We start from the raw sequence: 16,766 nt of genomic DNA, 5'->3' as shown, positions 1-16,766 counted from the left end.
GAGCAGGTGAGAGGTGGGAAGGGGGCACAGGGAGAGGAGCCCCCGGTCCCAAAGCTGCAGTGGGGAGCCTGAGGTGTGGCCGGCCCCGCTGTGGCTCTGATCGCTGGGCTCTGAGCTTGGCTTGGTGTTTTTTTTTTTCTTTTCTCCTTCCCCTGACCCTGCAGTGCCACCGATCTGTTCCGTGACCTAGAAAAGAAAACCATCTCCTTGCGATGGAAAGGCAGAGGAGTAGCTTAAGGCTCCTGCTCCCCCGTAGCCGGGGAGCGTGAGGCAGATGGGCAATTTGCAAAGCCAGGTGCCGAGGCGTGCTCTGAGCCAGATCCCTCCCGGCCACTGCCTGGGCTCGGCAGGACGTGGAGCCACGCAGCGCTTCCACCGCCCCCAGCGCAGCAGGGACCCCCCGGGTGACAGGGACACCCCGCTGGGGGACAAAAGCCACCGCGGAGGAGCCGCAACCGTGCCCGTGTGGGCTCAGCCCGGCCCGTGGCACGCAGGCAGGGAAGCCGTGGTGCTGTTCTCCGAAAGCTGTCGGGTTTGACCTGTTCTGCAGTTGCAGGCTGGTTTTTCACGGCCTCGATGAGCTGGGGATCAGGGCATTAGCATGGGATGTGAGACCCGGTTGGCTTCCTCGCCCTGCCCGAGGCTTTCTGTCTGACCGTGATGAAGTGACTTTAATTTTGTATCTTGGAGATGAAGATTGCATCTCGACGCGCTGAGAAGTTGGCAGGTAGTGCCCCGGTGAGGGCGATGTGCACATCAAAGAGCGCCCTTAACTGCGTTTGGGGTGGGAGTGCTGTAAAAAGCAGATTTCCTTCCCCCTTTTGAAGTGCTTCTCTCCCCAGGTCAGGTCTGGCAGAAGGGGAAGCCCAAAGCCCTGTCCTGGGCTGGGCTGGGTGTAGGAAGCCAGGGCTCGCTCTCACCCAGGGCTGTCTGGCTTTGTGGCTAGGACTTATTTAAATTGCAGTAGAGCGCATCTTGGCTCATTAGCAACTAAAATATAGCTTTAAACCGACTGCATTAGCTTAAATTAAAAAAAAAAAATCCTTTTAGCTTAAATAAATAAAACTTAAAAGTTGCTCAGAGTGCAGACAACTGTGTTGTCACAGCTTGCCAATGAGAGGACTTCCTTTTTCCCTTCTATTTTTATTCACACTGTAGCTAGCACGGCAGCTCCTGGGATTCCCCTCAGCCCCACAGGTGACGGGGCTGCCACCTCTATTCCCAAGGATGTGTCACACTTGTTTTTTTGGACGTGCAAACACTGATATGCCTTGAACGCCTTCCAATTCAGGCTTGGTGTCCTCAGGAGCGAGGCTGGGCGTGCAGCAGCTGGGTCCCAGCCCCGTCTCTGCCCACAGCGAGGGGACAGCACTGGGGGGACCCTGTGGGGCAGCCTCAGGTGCATGTGTCTGGCGCTGGGATCAGCAGGACTGCAGGACACAGCTCTGGGGTTGGGTTTCTTAGCGAGTAAGGGAACGGTGAGGATCTGTCACACCAATACGGGCACAGCCAGAAGCTGCCGCCTGCGCTGTGTGCAAAACGGGCTTGTTTTAGGGGTTGCCTGTAGGTTTCTCAGCCTGGGTTAGGTTACCCTGTTAGTGCAGCCGGTGCTGGGAGCTGCAGGGCTGACAGGCTCTGCCTCCTGCTAGAGGCTGGGATTACAGCGCCGGGAACAAAACAATACAGAGAGACGCGTGATTGCTGGGCTGAGGCATCTGCAGTGAGCAGCGAACGCATCACGCTGGGCAGGAGTCCATAGACCAAAGTTTATAAAGCTTTATTAAACATTTCGAACAGCTGTGCAATGAACAAACAATACTCGGGAAGTTTCACAACCTCATAGCTCGAACTTCCTCGGGACAGCAGCAGCCACTTGTGCTGCTCTCCCCTCCGGGACTCGTAGACTGAAGTGAAGATGAACAGATGGCAAACGAGAGGGAACCCTTGGCCAGTGCAGAGACAGTGCTTTGAGTTAACCCCCGAGGTTGCTCATCAGCAAACCCCCTTGCCCCAGGGAAGGCTGCCCCGAGAGCCGCTGCTGCAGGCAGCAGTGAGTGCAGAGCTCTCAGCAGTGTAAGAGCATCCTGCAACCACCCAGCCCTGACATCCTCCTGCCAGGGGAGGTGGAGGCAGCGGGCGCCCCTCTGGCCTCTCTCCTTCCCCAGCACACAGCACCAGCACCCTCTGTCACCCCCGGCCTGAGAACACTGTCACCCAAAGCAGCTGAAGCAGCCGCTGCTCCAAGCTGTGCCTCCTCCTCGGGACCCTCTCCTGCCCTGCCCACACGCAGCCTGCCAGGCTAGCGGTGAGCGTTGTGGGGTGAGGCTCGTGGCAGCTGTGAAAACCCCACGTCTTGCAGCATAGCAGTTTTTTTTTTTTTTTATCCCAACAGTCAATACCTCAGTAAACCCTGGAAATCTAGCAGGGGAAGCGGCAGTCTCGGCTGCCTGTGAGGCTTTATAAAAGCAGCAGCACAACTGAGGCTTTCAGGCTATGACCTCGGAGCGTAAGTAGTTCAGAAAGCACTTGGGCAGTGCGCGCATCTCTTTGGCAGGCGGAGCGGGAGGAGATGACTCAACTGCCTCTGGCTCCAGCAGCTTTTGGCCAAGTGCATCTGCGAGCTGCCGAGCTTTCCCTTGATCAGCAAGGCAGGAAGGCTGGCTCCCCGCAAACAGAAAGATGGAGAGGCTCCTGTAGCTACCTGGGCAGAATCAGAGGGCCGGGAGCCCTGAGTTAGACCACCGTGGCCTAATGCAGACAAGAGCCACGCAGCTCCACCACCACGCGGCAGCTGGGCAGAGGCCAGCAGCTCTTTCCTCCACCAGTTCTCAGTTAGGAGGGCTGGTGTCCGTTCCCAGTGATATGGGAAGGGAAGGAGAAAAAAAAGAAAAAAAAGACTTCTGCTTCTAAAAAAGCAGGTGGTGCTGCCAGAGTTCACACAGTAAACAAGTCAAATTTCACAGGCAGAGTGGGAGGGCTGGTCAGGAATTTACCACTCAGGTCCACACACATTACAGGAAACAGGCTGGTTTTACTCCAGTCACATGCCTAGCACCCCCTCCCCTCCTCCCTAGCCCCCCCTTTTTTTAAAAAAGCAAAACCAGAGCTGTCAGCAGACTGGAAGATTATCGTTCTCTAGGTGCCCACGATGCTGGGATCGTGAGCTGATTCCGGCAGCTGGGATCCTGTGCAGTGATACAAGAAGCAGTTCCCCCAGCAGCTGTAGCAGATGAGGAACAGAGCTGCCAGGAAGACCAAGGCACAAATCGTGCAAGGTTTCCGTTCCAGGAGGAAACTGAGCAGGTAGAAGCCCATGAACATTGAGTGACTGAACCACAGCGCTGGGTTGAGGGGCTTGGGTATGAGCAGGACAGGCAGCAACCACTGCAGGCAGTACATGGTGGCCGGCTGGCGGGGGCCCTGCGGCAACAGCAGGCAGGTGTGCTCCCAGCAAGTCTTCAGCAGCTCCTCCGGTGGGCTGGCCTGTAGGGATGTGAAATGTCAGACTGTCAGAGGCGCTCAGCAAACAGACCAACAGCAGTTCTTGCACAGTTCACGCGTTCCCAAGCATCACACGCTGATGCTCAAACCCCTAATGTGAAATTCTGGTGTCACCCTCCCTGCTTCCTGAGGGAGGAGCCGGGGACACGATTACCTCCTGCTGACACAGCAGCGTATCCCGTGTGCTTTGTTTCTTGGGCTCTTACCCTGGCGAACAGTCCTGAGACCCTTTTCTTTGTAGTGCAGGGGAAGAAAGGTGGAGGGGGGAGCAAGAGAAGAGGAAACAAGCTGCCTCCCTACACCTGTATTTCTACAAGGCTGTCCAAAGCCTTTAGTGATGGTACAAATGTGCAACCGAGAGGTAAACTCACAGGTGGCGCAAAGGAAAAAGCAAAAAGGGCTGGTTTGGTGTTCAGCCACGCTTCTGGGGAGTGTTAAGCACACAAACTGCCTCCTCCCCAGGCACAGCCCCACTGCAGCCTGCCAGGGGGACAGCAGAAAATTTGAACTCGGCACGTAGCTGCCCGGGGGAGCCCCGACAGCGTCCCTGCTGCTAAACAAAGGAGAGGACAGTCCCTGCTTAAGGGATTTACAACCCTTGCCAATCAGCTAAAGGCAGATAAGACAAAGCATGCGAATGGATCAAAGGGGAGGGGGCAGTCTCAAAATGGCAATTTTCATAAGTGCTGTAAACACAGGATTTCCTTTCTTGGATTATTACAAAACCCTGTGGAAGCAGCGAGCTTCAAGGGCTCCTCTGAGCAGGGATGGCAGCACACTAGCGGTCCAGAAAATGCACTTCTATCTTTAGCAACTGGATCAACTACACTGTTTTTTTTTCTTTCTAAGCCAAACATCTTCAAGTATTTTAGTGGGTTTTAAAAACAATAAATGCCTTACAGGTGTTCTTACAGAGCCAGAGCTGTCGAAGGAGGGCGGAAGAATGGAGTTGAGCAGTGTGGGATAGCAACAGCCGGCCGGGTTAGCAGATGTCAGTATCGCTGGGGAGAGCAACTGATAAGATTTCCCTCAGTTTGTGGAACAACTCCTAGCTCACTGCCCCTAAAAGGCAAAAGCACACGGGAATGCTGCAAGAGGGCCCAGCTTGGGAAGCCTACTGCTCTTCCCTGCAGCACATGGGGACACGCAGCTGCTAGGCAAGACGCAGGAAGATGGGCAGGACAGCCCCGGCCTCACCCCAACTAACCAGAGCCTGGCCAGAACAGCTTTTTTGGCAGCGATGCTTTTATCTGAACATACTCATCTGCGAGGTATGCTGTCAGGAGGATGAAGGGCTGAGCCGAGCCTGTTCGGATTAGGGCTGGGGGGCGGGAAGGTTAGTAGGATGAAGGAGTGAGAAAGTAAACAAACAGCACAGTGCTCTGGCTCCTGCTGGCAGGAAAAGGGATTTCCTGGCGAAGGGAGAGAGAATGAGGGACTGAACAGAAAAGCCAAGAGAAAACCACAAATGGGTCTCTTCCAAAAAAACCACTGAGGTCAGGCCCGTGCCTCGCAGCTCGGGAAGCTCCCTGGTACCGACCAGCTCCGGTGTGGGGAGCAGGACGCACGCTGCCATCGCCCTGTTCCTAGCGGCAGGATCGATGCTAATGGCAGTGAAAGAGAATGCAGGCCAAAGGCCCCACCAGGGCAAACAGATTAAGAGTATTTGGGGGGAGTACGTTGTGTTGGCTGTCCTGCAAGAGAGTGTTCTCCAGCAGAGGCCAGCTGGGGTTCCGTTAGGCAGCCAGAGGAATAAGGAAGTTATTTTACACGGCAATATGGCTGGAGTTAAAGGGATAAAATCCCAGTGTTAATCCCATCTCATGCGGCTCACATCTTTAAGGGCAAGTCTTGAGTTTCCCTCATCTGTGAGCAGACGATCTGGGAATGATGATCGCTTATTCCACAGCCAAACATGCTCTCTGCAAGCCTCTGTACATCAGAGTATGAGTACTGGAGTACGAGTGCTGCTGGAGCATTGGGTAACTTCTCCAAGGGGAAGTGTTCAGAGAGCAGATTTAACAGATACATAATTGAACCACACTGCCCAATCTCTCAGTTCCTGTCCTGCGAGGATGACGCTGCGCTGAATACAACCGAGTTGTGCTAAATCTGTGATGTGGCCAGCTTAATCCTCCTGAGTGCTCTCCACTTGACGTTTCCCGTAGCCTCCCTCCCAAGTGCCCTAAACACTGTGCAGGGCAAAGCACTGCATAAACACCACGCAACACCGCGGCCAAATCCAGCCCTGAAATCACGTCAGCTCCACTTCTCTTGCTGGACTTGTGCTGCAGTCTTCAGGTCACCCCTCCTTAAAGCCTTAGCGTTGTGCCTACAGATAACTGCTCCGGGCTGTCTCTGCAGCAAAGGATGGATAAGAAAATCAGCCTAGGACAACGTGTCTATCATAGTACAAACTCCAGAATCTTCTAGGCCCGTTGTCATAAATACCTCGGATGTAGCCGTGCTACAACCACCAAGCCTTTGGCTCTCAAACTGCACTTGATTGCATTTCATGAGTGTAATTAAAACTCGTGACAGCTGCACTGAACTCCAGGGTCTGGCCTTCTCATGGTGGCAGGCTCCTTCCTACACACGCCACTCTCGGAACAGGTTACCCGTTTTTAAATATTGATATTTTCTGGAGGAGCCAGTTGCTCGTAGCAATCAATAACACCACTCTGCAGAATAAAGAAGCATTTAATGGTGGTTATTTTTACTGTGAAGTTTCTATGGCAGTGCCCTTCAATCTGCAAAGCTCTCAGACTTCTAACAAACGCAGGTGTTTCAGCAGCTGAGCCTTGTATCTGCAGTAAGCTTTATTTGCCTCTGCCCCTTAACTAGCCACCAGTTAAAGGCTGAAAACCTGCAGTCTGTGTGATCTGGCAGATCTTAGATAAGGTAACCTATGCTTGAGAATCCTGCAGCTCTGTATTCCTCAAGACGTGCACTCTTCCTCGTTCTTTGCTGGAGGTTCCTGTACGCAGCTGGCAGTGAGTGTTCCCTTCCCAAGCTCTCGCTCCTCATGCTGCAGAGGCCTTCCTAGGGAGAAGCCACGTCTCCCACTGCCAGCTCGTTAGGGAAATGGCACTCTCCTTAGTGCCCAGGGTAGGAAGTCCCATCCTGAAGCTTCCAAAGCAGTTTTGCCTAGATGCTCACCTAGATCTGCAGGTGAAACTTGCAAATGAGACATTCCTCCCTTGTTTTCTTTGTCCCCTCCTCATGATCCAAGCAAAAGATTACCGCGTGTCCCCGAGCCAATAATTACCTGTCACCCAGCAGCACCTTTGCGAGCTCCATTTCACAACCGCATCCTGCTTTTCCTCAACCAGTTGCTCCTGTTCTCCCCTGCCTGCCTGACTCATCTGGTTCCTCAGCCGGCCTGGTGTCCTGCTCCCCTCAGGAGGGCTCGAGTCATCTGACTTGGCAGCCGCTCGTGTTTACCAGCCAGTTCCTCTCCGTCGCACCGCCACTGCCTCCTCTCGCTCCTCCGCAGCTCCTCAGCCACTCAGACTTGCTCGGAGCCCCTCGGCAGCACAGCACGTGCTGCTGCTGCTGTCCTGCCCGCAGCCAGCGCTCTGCGGTTCCCCTCTGATCTCCCCGTGCTGCCGGAGCCTCCCTGCCAGCTCCCGCAGGCAGAGGAGCAGCGTGGGGAGTTCCCTGCACGCCTCGGCAGCAGGCGCACACCAATACCTGTCCACACGCCTATTAATCAGTCTCCACCGTGCTCACGGTCCTTCCTCCTCCCTCCCGAGACCATTCAAAACCAGCAGGTGGGACTGGCATGCGATCGTGGGGAGGGTTTGCAAATTCCCAGGCAAGCCCGGCACACCTTTCCCACCCAGAAACAAAACTTTAATTAGGACAAGTCCAAAGCGAGTAGCCCAGCACAAGTCTCGTGTTTTGCAATGGATCATTCACCTTTACAGTAAATCCATCCGAGGAGCTCACAAGCTGCTCCTTGGTATTCTCCGAGCTAATTCAGCACTTAGAAGGATGAGAAGTGCTCACACACCACAGACGTGCCGCATCAGGATGCCAACACCAAGTTTACGTGTTTGTCAAGAATGCCTTGAGTCCTTAACAAGCCATTTACAGGACAGAATAATCAGCTGGCTTTCGCTAATCACTCGAGGTACTTAAAAGGTAAGCGTGTTCAGACCTCACTGAGGCAGCTGCTAAGCCAGTGGTGTCCACAAGGAAGGCAAAACTTGCCCATGCTACACAAACCAGTCACCCAGAGTCGCAACAAAAGGCTGAACAACTCCTTTTTGTGTGTGGCGATGCCAATCTCCCCCTCTCCCAGGAGCCCAAGTTCCTGCTTGGGAGTTAAAAGCCACACATCTAGATAAAAATCTCTCCAGTTAAATAGCGTGGTGTACTTACAGCATGCCTCGGGGCCTCGCACCTGAGTTTCTTATGTATAAGGCTTGCCTATACCATAGTTTGTTTAAAAGCGTTTAAATCAAGGACCTTGTCAGAGCCACGCAGCTTGCTGTGTGGGCAGAGCTTCCTGCTGCCTGCGCGTGTTTGAAGCCAGCTCTCAAATACTGCCTGGTGTCCAAAACAGCTGCTAAGCACACAACATCCAAAGTGCCGGGGGAAAAAATAGGTGAAAGAGCTATCAAGTGACAAGGGTGTTTGTTTGGTTTTTGCCTTTTTATCTACAAAAAAATATTGGCGCACCAGCTTTCTAGATGTCAGCCCTCCCAAAAAAATACAAACCTACAAATGAAACAACTCAGGGCCATAACTGTTCAAACTGCTAAGTCTTATTTGTAGTAACAGGGTTTTAACTTCAGCTTTTATTTTAGTCATTGCCACTATTTTTCTATGCTTTTTTTTTTTTTTCTTTTAAAGGCTTATTCTGCCAGGGTGACTCAGCTGGAAAAAGTGAGTCTTCAACTTTTGGCCAAGGCTTTGTGCCACTCTTTGATAAGTTCATGCCTTGGAACACCCGAGGGAGACTCCGCAATGGTGCAAGACGGTTGCGAACACTTCCCGAAAGGGCAGCGACTCCTTGACGAATCAAGCCTCGGGGGTTACAAAGCGCTCTGGTTTCTCAAGCTGGGGACAATCCGGAGCAGCGTGCCTTTCGTTAGGAGCGGAGGCGCTCGGTGGGACCCCTCTTCACCATTTCCACAGCCGCTCCCTGGGCCCTGTCCCCCTGGGGAAGCGCTCAGCTGGTCTGCAGCCAGCACAGAGCCCTGCCCCGTCGGGGTTACTGCACAGTGGGCACCAGAGGCGACAAACCTGTGGCCGTGAGCAGTCGGGCAGCAGCAGGCAGCAGCCCCGTGGCTGTTTCCCAGCAGCAGCTGACAGGAGCAGGGCCCGCCGTGCCCTGCAGCCCGCTGTCAGCCCCGTGTGGTGCCGTTCCCCTTTGTGCTCGTTTCTCACCTCTCAGCGGCCCTGCTTCTCCACCCCTGCCCTTCCCGTGTCGGGCAGGGATCGCGACCAGCAGGCCGGGCCCCGGCCCCTCTGCCCCAACCCCGTTGGTGGCTCCGGGCCGGGTTTCAGCGCCCCCCCCCCCGGCCCGCCTCAGCCTCCCCCGCTGCCCCCCTGCCCCACACGGCCCCCCCCAGCCCCGTACTCACGGCGCGGCGCCTCCTCCCTCCTCCTTCCTCCTCCTCCTCGTCCTGCTGCCCCTCAGGCCGCCATCCGGGGCCTCCCTCCCGCCGCGGAGGCCCCGAGGAGCGCCCGGAGCCGCCTCAGAGCCCCCCCCCCGGGCCCCGCCGCCCCCCGCCCTGCCCGGCCCTGCCCCCGGCAGCGGGGCCGCTCCGTCCGCCGGGGCGCGCACTGCGCCTGCGCGGGCACGGACGGAGGGGAAGGGGAGGGGAGGGGAGCGCGCATGCGCGGCCCCGGGGATGGGGGGGAAGGGGCAGTGCGCGTGCGCGGGGCGGGCGGGAGCGCGCCTGGGCTGGGGGGGGTATAGGGGAGATATAGGGGATATAGGGGATGTGGGGGTGGGGTATGGGGGCGCTGCGGCTGTCCCTGGAGCCTGGGGGGGCCTGGAGGGGCCCTGGGGGGACCCTGGGGGCTGTGCCCGCAGCTCCTGCTCGGGGTCACCCCCCCGGTTACCCCCTCCAGCCGCCCCCTTTCCTCCACCACCCGCTGACTGGTTACCTGCAGGATGAGGCCGACCCCCAGCCCCCACGTCCTCCTTTCGGGCAGTTGCTGCGAGCAATTCGTGGCAGTGTTTTCATTTCAATGAAATTCACTGCAATTTCAATGAAATTCACTGCAATGCTGAGGTTCTTGTGCTTTGTTTCCCTGCCCGCACTCAGCTCTGTTCCTGTCACCGCATCTAAGGTGCGAAGGGCGTACCCCTGGAACTGAGCCCACCCTGCAACCAGCAGCAAAACCACCCTGGGGAGGGTGTTAAACTGGGCCCCTGCTCTGTGCTCCCAGCCCAGGGCTGCAGGGTGCTGAGCCCAGGCTCCTCAAGGCTTTGGGGACACCGTGTGGTACAGACAGGCAGAGATATATGGCAGGGGCAGAGCTTCGGGGGAAGGGATGGAGGATCGTGAGTTGCTGCGCAGGGGAAGCAGGTGGGGGGGTTTCAAAACACTGCGAGTGAAAGCTGTGCTCCTGGCTTCTTTAGAAAAGGAAATAACCTCCTGGTATGAAAGAGGGGACAAGCAGATAGTTTATAGACCCAGTCTGGAGGTTCATTTGCAAACTGGCTCAGGTGTGCTCGAGGCTGGAAGGAGGGCAGTGAAATGTGGCAACCAGAACTGTGCTGGCAGAGCAGATGCAGCCATTCCTGCAGTGCAGGTCATGCCCCTGACCCCTAGACCACCTGCATCTTCCCCTAGCCGACCACAGCAGTCTGCTGGACACTTATCAGCATCTTCTGGGGTCAGCTCTGCCTGTGGGGTCAGGAAAGCAAAAACGAGCAGCACAAATGTACAAAACAGCTCAAGTTTACTTCCAGCATTGTTCCTGGTAAATAAGTTACTCCCCACCCAAACAGACAGCTTGCACATTTCCTAATCCAGTGTGAGTGCAGCTCAGTGGTTACTGCGCTCTGAGCCCTTTTCCATCTTAATTCTGGAAGCAAGCTCAGCTTGTAGGACCCAGGAGAGATGCAGGCAGCAAAGACAGGAGGCAGCAGCACGTCGCTGCTGTGCCCTGCTCCGGCGGCCCTGGCTGCTCTCAGAGGGGCGGCACGCCCCTGAACTTACGGATGACGTTAGCCAGCCGCTTGGCCAGCCCTCCCCGGCTCGGCTCTTCCACATGAAAGGTTCTGGTCAGCAGGTTGTAGAAGGAGCCGTAGCACACCGCCACCACGGTGCAGGTCAGGCAGATGACGTTATAGGGCATGCTGAAGTCCGGCGTCGGCAAGTTGACCAGCAGCGGCTCCGTGTAGAGGCGGACAAAATAGCTGGAGCCATCGGAGGAAGGGAAGCTGGAGAGGGGGAGCAGGAAGGTTAGCACCACCCTGCACAGGACCAACACTTTGTGCTGACCAGCGCTGGAGCTGGGTGGCCTCTGGAGGTGCTCACAGCCCCTTAGGGGCCAGGCTCTCCTCGGGACCTCCAAATCTCAGGGGAGACCACAGAAGAGGCTGCAGGGCCTCACACCACCAGCTGTCCCTTGTAGTCACCCCCCTGCCAGCAGCCCCCCTCGGAAGGGCTCCTGGGCTGCTGTTCTGACACACCAAGAACGTCCCGCAGCAGCTCCCCAAGGAGCCACGAGTCTTTGTAGGCTGGTGAAGGCCAGATAGGGTAACTGCAACCAGCCCACGTGCTGCAACACTGCCCCTCTCCTGGGGACACGAACACTCACAGTGAGGTGAAGAGCGGGCTCTCCTCCACGTCCACGTCCTTCATTGCAATGACGCTGGGCACCAGGGCACTAAGCACGGAGGGACTAAGGAGACAAAGGACGCACTAGTGTCAGTCCTGCCAGCAAAGGACAGCACGAGTTCTTCCCAGCCCCAGAGACCTGGGCAGCCAGTCCTACACAAAGCCCAGAAGGGGACAAGGAGCTGAGCGATGCCTTTACCTGACGTAAAATCCGTGATTCGGGTCAGGCGTGTACTCTGTCCACTTCAGCAAGGCTCTCTCAAACTGGATTGTGACCTTGGTGACAGAGTTGGCTGGAAGCTGGATCAGCATTTCCAGCAGGTGAGGCCGTTTGCGGTCCTGCGCTGGCTGGTAGTGGATATAACCTAGCCCCAAAGACACCCGTCAGTGGCACTGGAGTGGCACTTGTGCAGCCTCACGTTGCCTACAGATCTCACTAGGTGCGTGATCTCGCTTTTACTGTCCCAGGAGAAGTTTTCGGGGCAAGTGAAGACGTAACAAGTAACAAAAAGCATGGGTTAAAGCTAAATCTGGCTGATCTTTAGTGCTGATGACCCACAAAAGTTAGGTGTTCGTAAGAAAAGGTTAAAAATGTAAAACGTCATCCACTCATCAGTTTTACATCGAGGTTCCTTTAACTGCAAAAAAAATCAATGTCTTTTGCTTTAGATTCTTGCTGGGTTATGAAACACTGCCCAAGGGACTCTTAGAGAATGGACTTAATAAAGCCTCATCTGTGGCGAGTGCTGAACTGAAGGCTGGGAAAACATCCTAAGATGTTTTATTTCCCAGTCCTGTTCCCCAGTTATAGCTGGGGCTCAAGGGAGGGGCTAAACCATCTCTGGAATGAGCTGCTGGTGCCAAGGGCCTCAGATGCCACGTGCTGCTGGGAGCATCTACTCACTTGGCTTGTTTTCCTTCCCCTTCGTGATGATAGTCAGGGTGTGCACGTAGAGCCGCAGATACCACGGCACAGTCTCCAGCAGGATGACGGGGAAGGCCCGGTAGGGGTGAGTGTTGTGGATCAGAGTGCTGATTTCACCAGACTGCAGCCCGTACCCGCTCACGTAGCGCTGAGCATGGAGCACGGGTGTTGCCAGCTCCTCTGCAAAAGGGAAAAAGAAACAGGAATCAGGGGCTGACGCCAGGTGCTTTTGGGCCCGGAGCTTGGAGCGACAGCGCAGAGGGAACAGCGCTCCGGTCACTCACGGCTGTCTTGGGGCCGCTTCCACTTCAGCTGCACGTTGAGGCTGCGGGATGAATTGAAGAGCGAGGGGCTGAGCAGGTCGTAGACCGCGTAGGTTCTCTTGTCTCCCTGCACAACAGCTTCATGAACAGACGTTGGAGTGGGGGTCACCTCCAGTAACTCTTTTTCCTGAGAAAGCAAGTTGGCCATGAAAAGGGCCGTGCCTGTTGTAGCAACTGGCAGAGCCCCTCTCAGAAGTGGCCGGCTCAGCACGCTTGCTGACACCGCCACGCTCCTCCTGAGTGCTTCTGAGCAGCCCTGCTCAGAGGCAGGAGAGCACTGCAGCCCTTCAGCAGCCCTGGAGGTCTCCAGCCTGTGCGGAGTGTGGAGGCAATGATGCTCCACGGCCACGTGAAGTGGCTGAGCAGACAGCAGGGTGCCTGTAAGTCCAGGAGCGTTACCTTGTTCTTAGGGGAGATGTCAACGTAGACCTTGCTCTCCGATGCCAGAGGACACGCGTCAGTAAGGGTGCGAGAGAACATCTTAAACAAGGACCAGTCTGCGGGAAGGAAAGTCAGTGAGAGCAGCGTGAGGCAGGCTCGGGGCAGGTTGGGGGCACAGCACGCTGGTGCTGAGCTTACCTTTCTTCCCTTGGCCACTGGTAAAGCTGTCAAAGACCACAGTGAGGGTCTGCCTGAGCTCCCAGGAAACAGCCAGGCAGGAAGCATCCTGGGGAAGAGAAAGAGGTGGCTCTGATCGCACCTTCCAGAAGGGCAGGGCAGCAGGAGAGAGCTCGAGCTACAGCAGGACTGCAAGAGTCCCAGGGGGGCAGAAGTGAGCCACCGAACCCACTGCATGGGTGCTGGGCAAAGCAGGGTCTGGTGTTCGCATGGGGGTGTTAAAGCTGTCTAGAACAGAGCCCTGGGGAAAGCTCCCAAACATCGAGCCTCTCCTCAGTGCCTAAAGCCCCGGGCTGCCAGGAGAGGCCCAGCTGCTGCAGGAGGGAGGCACAGGAGGGAGCCACTGAGCCCGACACTCACCCGGCAGATGGGGCGGATGTGCACGGCCTGCGAGTGGTAGCTGCTGTGGAACAGCCGCTCAGCCTTCAGCAGCACGGCCAGACCGGCCTGCGGGGAGAGGAAGCAAAACTTTGGTTGCAAATTGCTCCCTGCAAGGCCAGGAGACTTCCCGGTGTACGCTGCTGGACTGCCCCCAGCTCCCCGGAGCAGGACTCGCCGTTACCTTTGAGCCACACGGCAGCAGCTTCTTCCAGGGCGTGAGGTTCTCTGTGCAGACGACCTCCCGGGGCAGGACAGCGTAGCGCAGCAGGCGGTGATCCGTCCCTGGGCGGGCAGGCAGGGGGTTAACAGCAGGCACGACACGCCCTGAATACACCCAAAATGCCACAAACTCCTTCAGGAACAGATCCTACTCTGTTCAGGGTGATTCGGACAGACTAGGTGAGGGTATCTCTTGGCAGTTTGTTTTTTTTTCTGAGGGCCTTAAACCCTGCAGTTCTCACTCTCTGTTTTGTAAAACGCTTTTCAGAGAGACAGCCGAGGGGCTGGGAGCCACGTGCTGCTTGTGGCTTTTCTCTGTTCAAGCGTAAGCCTCATCAGCAGGGAGAGGAAATGCTTCCAACAGGTTAACCCCTGCTGTCCGTGCCCTCGTGCTCCGCTACCTGCTGCTGCAGCTGGCAGCAGTGCTAGCTGGCAGGGAACCAAATGGAAACGCTTACTCTCCCACCCCTCCTGGGCGAGCTAGCAGAGCAGCAGCCTCTGCGGTGTTTATTCTGGGACACCGGATTTCCCTTTCTAGGGCTACCTCACCGCAGTGACTTGTGAGCTCGGGAACAAACGCTGCCAGAGCAGGGCCCGCACATGGGCTCCCCCAGGGCCACGGGGCAGAACTCAAGCCGGGGACAAAGAGCACGAAGCCGGCCCCCAGGCACGCGCGGGTCGGGCTCACCGTTGGCTAAGCCCAGGGGCTTGAAGGACGCCGTCGGCGTGACCGTGTTGGTGGAGTCGATGAAGTTGAGAGAAGCGCAGAAGATTCCCGAGAGGACGTTACTCAGCTCTTTCCAGGCTTTGTCAACGCTGTGAGAACAGACACCACGGTTTACTCAGCAGCTCGGGATAATGGGTGGTAAATCAGCACCGTTCAACAGCTACACTGCGGTCACCGTGCTGGCTTCCAGCTCACAGCCAGAGGCTGCTGGTCACTCACTCTCCGCCCCTCTTCATGTTTTGTTCTAACACGTGGCATCTGGGTGATGTTTACTGCAGGGGCAGTCCCTGGGCACAGCTGGGCAGCGAGGAGGCGGGCTGGGGGAGCAGGCGGGGGGTGACAGGGCATCTTTGTGCTGCTCTGAGCACTGACCGGGCAGCGGGGCAGGGGCAGGGCCCTTGTGGGGTGGAGGCAGCTCTGCAAACCCACAGCGAGCTGCTGGGCTCAGCCAGAGGAAACGTGCGACAGGGAATGGTGGCAGATATGGGACGGGAGTCAAAGGAAGCGAGTCACGGATGAGAGCTCAAGGCATAACCCCACAGCACAGCAAGGGGGTTGTCAGCACACAGCCCCATGAGGGAACTGCTTGTTCCTTTAGCGAACTAGAGCTTTATCTCTCCACACCACTCTGCCCTTTGTGCCCTTTCTGCCATGGCCCCTGCTGTTACAGGCTCATTATTCCACCAAGACACTGCCAAACCTCTTCCAGCTCCAGGCAAGCCCCAGAGCACGAGGCCTTTGGTGAGAAAGGCCCCGGGGAGAGGACAGCAGTGCTGCCACCCACCCTGCCCTGCCTCCTGCAGCCCCCACTTCCCACCCGGCATGGGCTGCAACCCCAAACACCCGGCGGTGCCGTGGTTGTGGTGTCGCCGTGCGGGTACCTACTCGGGGACGGAGTCCTGGAACCAGACCCAGAGCTCGGCGCCTGCGGGGGCGCCCAGGGGCGGCTGCCCCCAGCTCTGCGTGCGCCAGAAGCCCTGTGTCAGGGCGAGGTGCAGCTCCCGCACGCCCTGCGCCGCCACCAGCTGCCCCAGCGCCTTCGGGAAGAGCCTGTAGTGAGAGACTGCGCGCAGCGTCAGTGCCGGCCAGCGCAACCCGGCCTGCTTGCATCATTGTGGCTTGGCCTGCTTATGTTATCGTGGCTTGTCTTGCTTATGTCACTGTCCCCTGGTCTGCTTACGTCATTGTGGCTCATCCTGCTTATGTCATGGCCAGTCCTGCTTAAATCATTGTGGCTCGTCCTGCTTATGTCACCGTCCCCAGCCTGCTTATGTCATCGTGGCTCGTCCTGCTTATGTCATCACAGCTACTCCTGCTCATGTCATCGTCCCCGGCCTGCTCGCATCACTCTGGCTCGGCCTGTTTGCGTCACCACCCCCATCCCCCTCACATCCCCATGTCCCCAGGCCTCGCGGTGCCCCCTCCCTGTCCCCACCGGGTGTCCCCGCCTGGCGCCGTGACGTCACGCGGCCTCCCCCGCGATGACGTCATCCCGCCCCCCCGACCTTCCCCCTCTCTCCCGTGACGTCACGGCCCCTACCTGCCCCCCGCCGCAGGTCGGCGTCCCACCGCGTGCGGAACTGGAAGGCGGCGGCCACGTCCCCAGCGGGCAGCGGCCTCAGCAGCAGCTCCTCCCGCAGCGCCGCCCCCGAGCCCGACCCCGAGCCCGAGCCCGGCCCCGGCGCCCCCAGCCCCGGCCCCGCCGCCCCCAGCAGCAGCAGCAGCAGCAGCGGCCCCGCCGCCATCATGGCGGCCCCGGCCTCAGCGCTTCCGCTTCCGGTCCGTTGCCATGGAGACGCGGCGGGGCCATGGCGGCCTCGGGCCTAGGGGAGGGGGGGGCCGGGGCCGGCCCCTGAGGGGCGAGAGATGGGGCTGTGCTGTGTGACAGGGATGGCCTCGTGTCACAGAGCCTGTCCCCGTCACGGCTGTGCCACACAGGGGGGTGGTGGAGTCACCGTCCCTGGGGGTCTTTAAAGGACGTGTGGGTGTCGAGCTGAGTGCTGGGGGTTAGTGGAGGAATGGGAAGGGTTAGGTCAGGGGCTGGACAGGGTGATCTCGGGGGTCTCCCACAGCCTGGGTGATTCTGTGCCCTAACACCATCCTCATCCTCATGTCTCACATTGCCCTCATGTCCCAGCTCTGTCCCCACGTCCCAGTCCTGTCCCCGTGTCCCAGGCCTGCCCACATCATCCTCCTCTTCCCAGCCTGCCCCTCCATTTCCCGGTCCCCCTCACCCCTTGACGAGCTCCTTCCAGAGGCAGCGG

General features: G+C 57.5%; 3 protein-coding genes across 10 annotated transcripts in view; 1 reads left to right on the top strand and 2 right to left on the bottom strand.

Moving 5' to 3' along the window:
• The window catches only part of SRC (SRC proto-oncogene, non-receptor tyrosine kinase), a 31,080-nt gene extending 25,116 nt beyond the window's left edge, over positions 1 to 5,964 (top strand). For all 3 annotated transcript variants that reach the window (XM_084538340.1, XM_084538339.1, XM_084538341.1), the window contains one exon: positions 4,404 to 5,964. The gene's annotated coding sequence lies outside the window, so the exon portion shown is untranslated. The remainder of the gene's footprint in view (positions 1 to 4,403) is intronic.
• Positions 1,753 to 9,249, bottom strand: BLCAP (BLCAP apoptosis inducing factor). Of its 6 annotated transcripts, XM_084538343.1 has the most exons (3): positions 6,770 to 7,847; positions 5,953 to 6,182; positions 1,753 to 3,483 (listed from the first exon to the last, which is right to left on the bottom strand). In XM_084538343.1, the coding sequence occupies exons 2-3, from the start codon at positions 6,016 to 6,018 to the stop codon at positions 3,136 to 3,138; spliced, it is 414 nt and encodes a 137-aa protein (XP_084394469.1). In that variant the 5' UTR covers positions 6,019 to 6,182; positions 6,770 to 7,847; the 3' UTR covers positions 1,753 to 3,135. The 6 variants fall into 6 exon arrangements, with proteins under 6 accessions (XP_084394469.1, XP_084394470.1, XP_084394472.1 ...); XM_084538344.1 differs by lacking the exons at positions 5,953 to 6,182; positions 6,770 to 7,847 and adding an exon at positions 9,096 to 9,249; XM_084538346.1 differs by lacking the exons at positions 5,953 to 6,182; positions 6,770 to 7,847 and adding an exon at positions 7,888 to 8,912.
• A 1,159-nt stretch (positions 9,250 to 10,408) lies between these two features.
• PIGT (phosphatidylinositol glycan anchor biosynthesis class T) lies at positions 10,409 to 16,262 on the bottom strand. The gene is made up of 12 exons (XM_084538338.1): positions 16,043 to 16,262; positions 15,388 to 15,565; positions 14,464 to 14,591; positions 13,738 to 13,838; positions 13,536 to 13,622; positions 13,137 to 13,224; positions 12,957 to 13,054; positions 12,519 to 12,684; positions 12,214 to 12,414; positions 11,509 to 11,674; positions 11,290 to 11,373; positions 10,409 to 10,909 (listed from the first exon to the last, which is right to left on the bottom strand). The coding sequence occupies exons 1-12, from the start codon at positions 16,248 to 16,250 to the stop codon at positions 10,657 to 10,659; spliced, it is 1,758 nt and encodes a 585-aa protein (XP_084394464.1). The 5' UTR covers positions 16,251 to 16,262; the 3' UTR covers positions 10,409 to 10,656.
• Between the last annotated feature and the right edge of the window lie 504 nt (positions 16,263 to 16,766).

The sequence above is a fragment of the Aythya ferina genome (genome assembly GCF_964211825.1).
Source record: "Aythya ferina genome assembly, chromosome: 16".
Lineage (NCBI taxonomy): Eukaryota > Metazoa > Chordata > Aves > Anseriformes > Anatidae > Aythya > Aythya ferina.
This window is presented reverse-complemented; position numbering and strand designations above follow the sequence as displayed.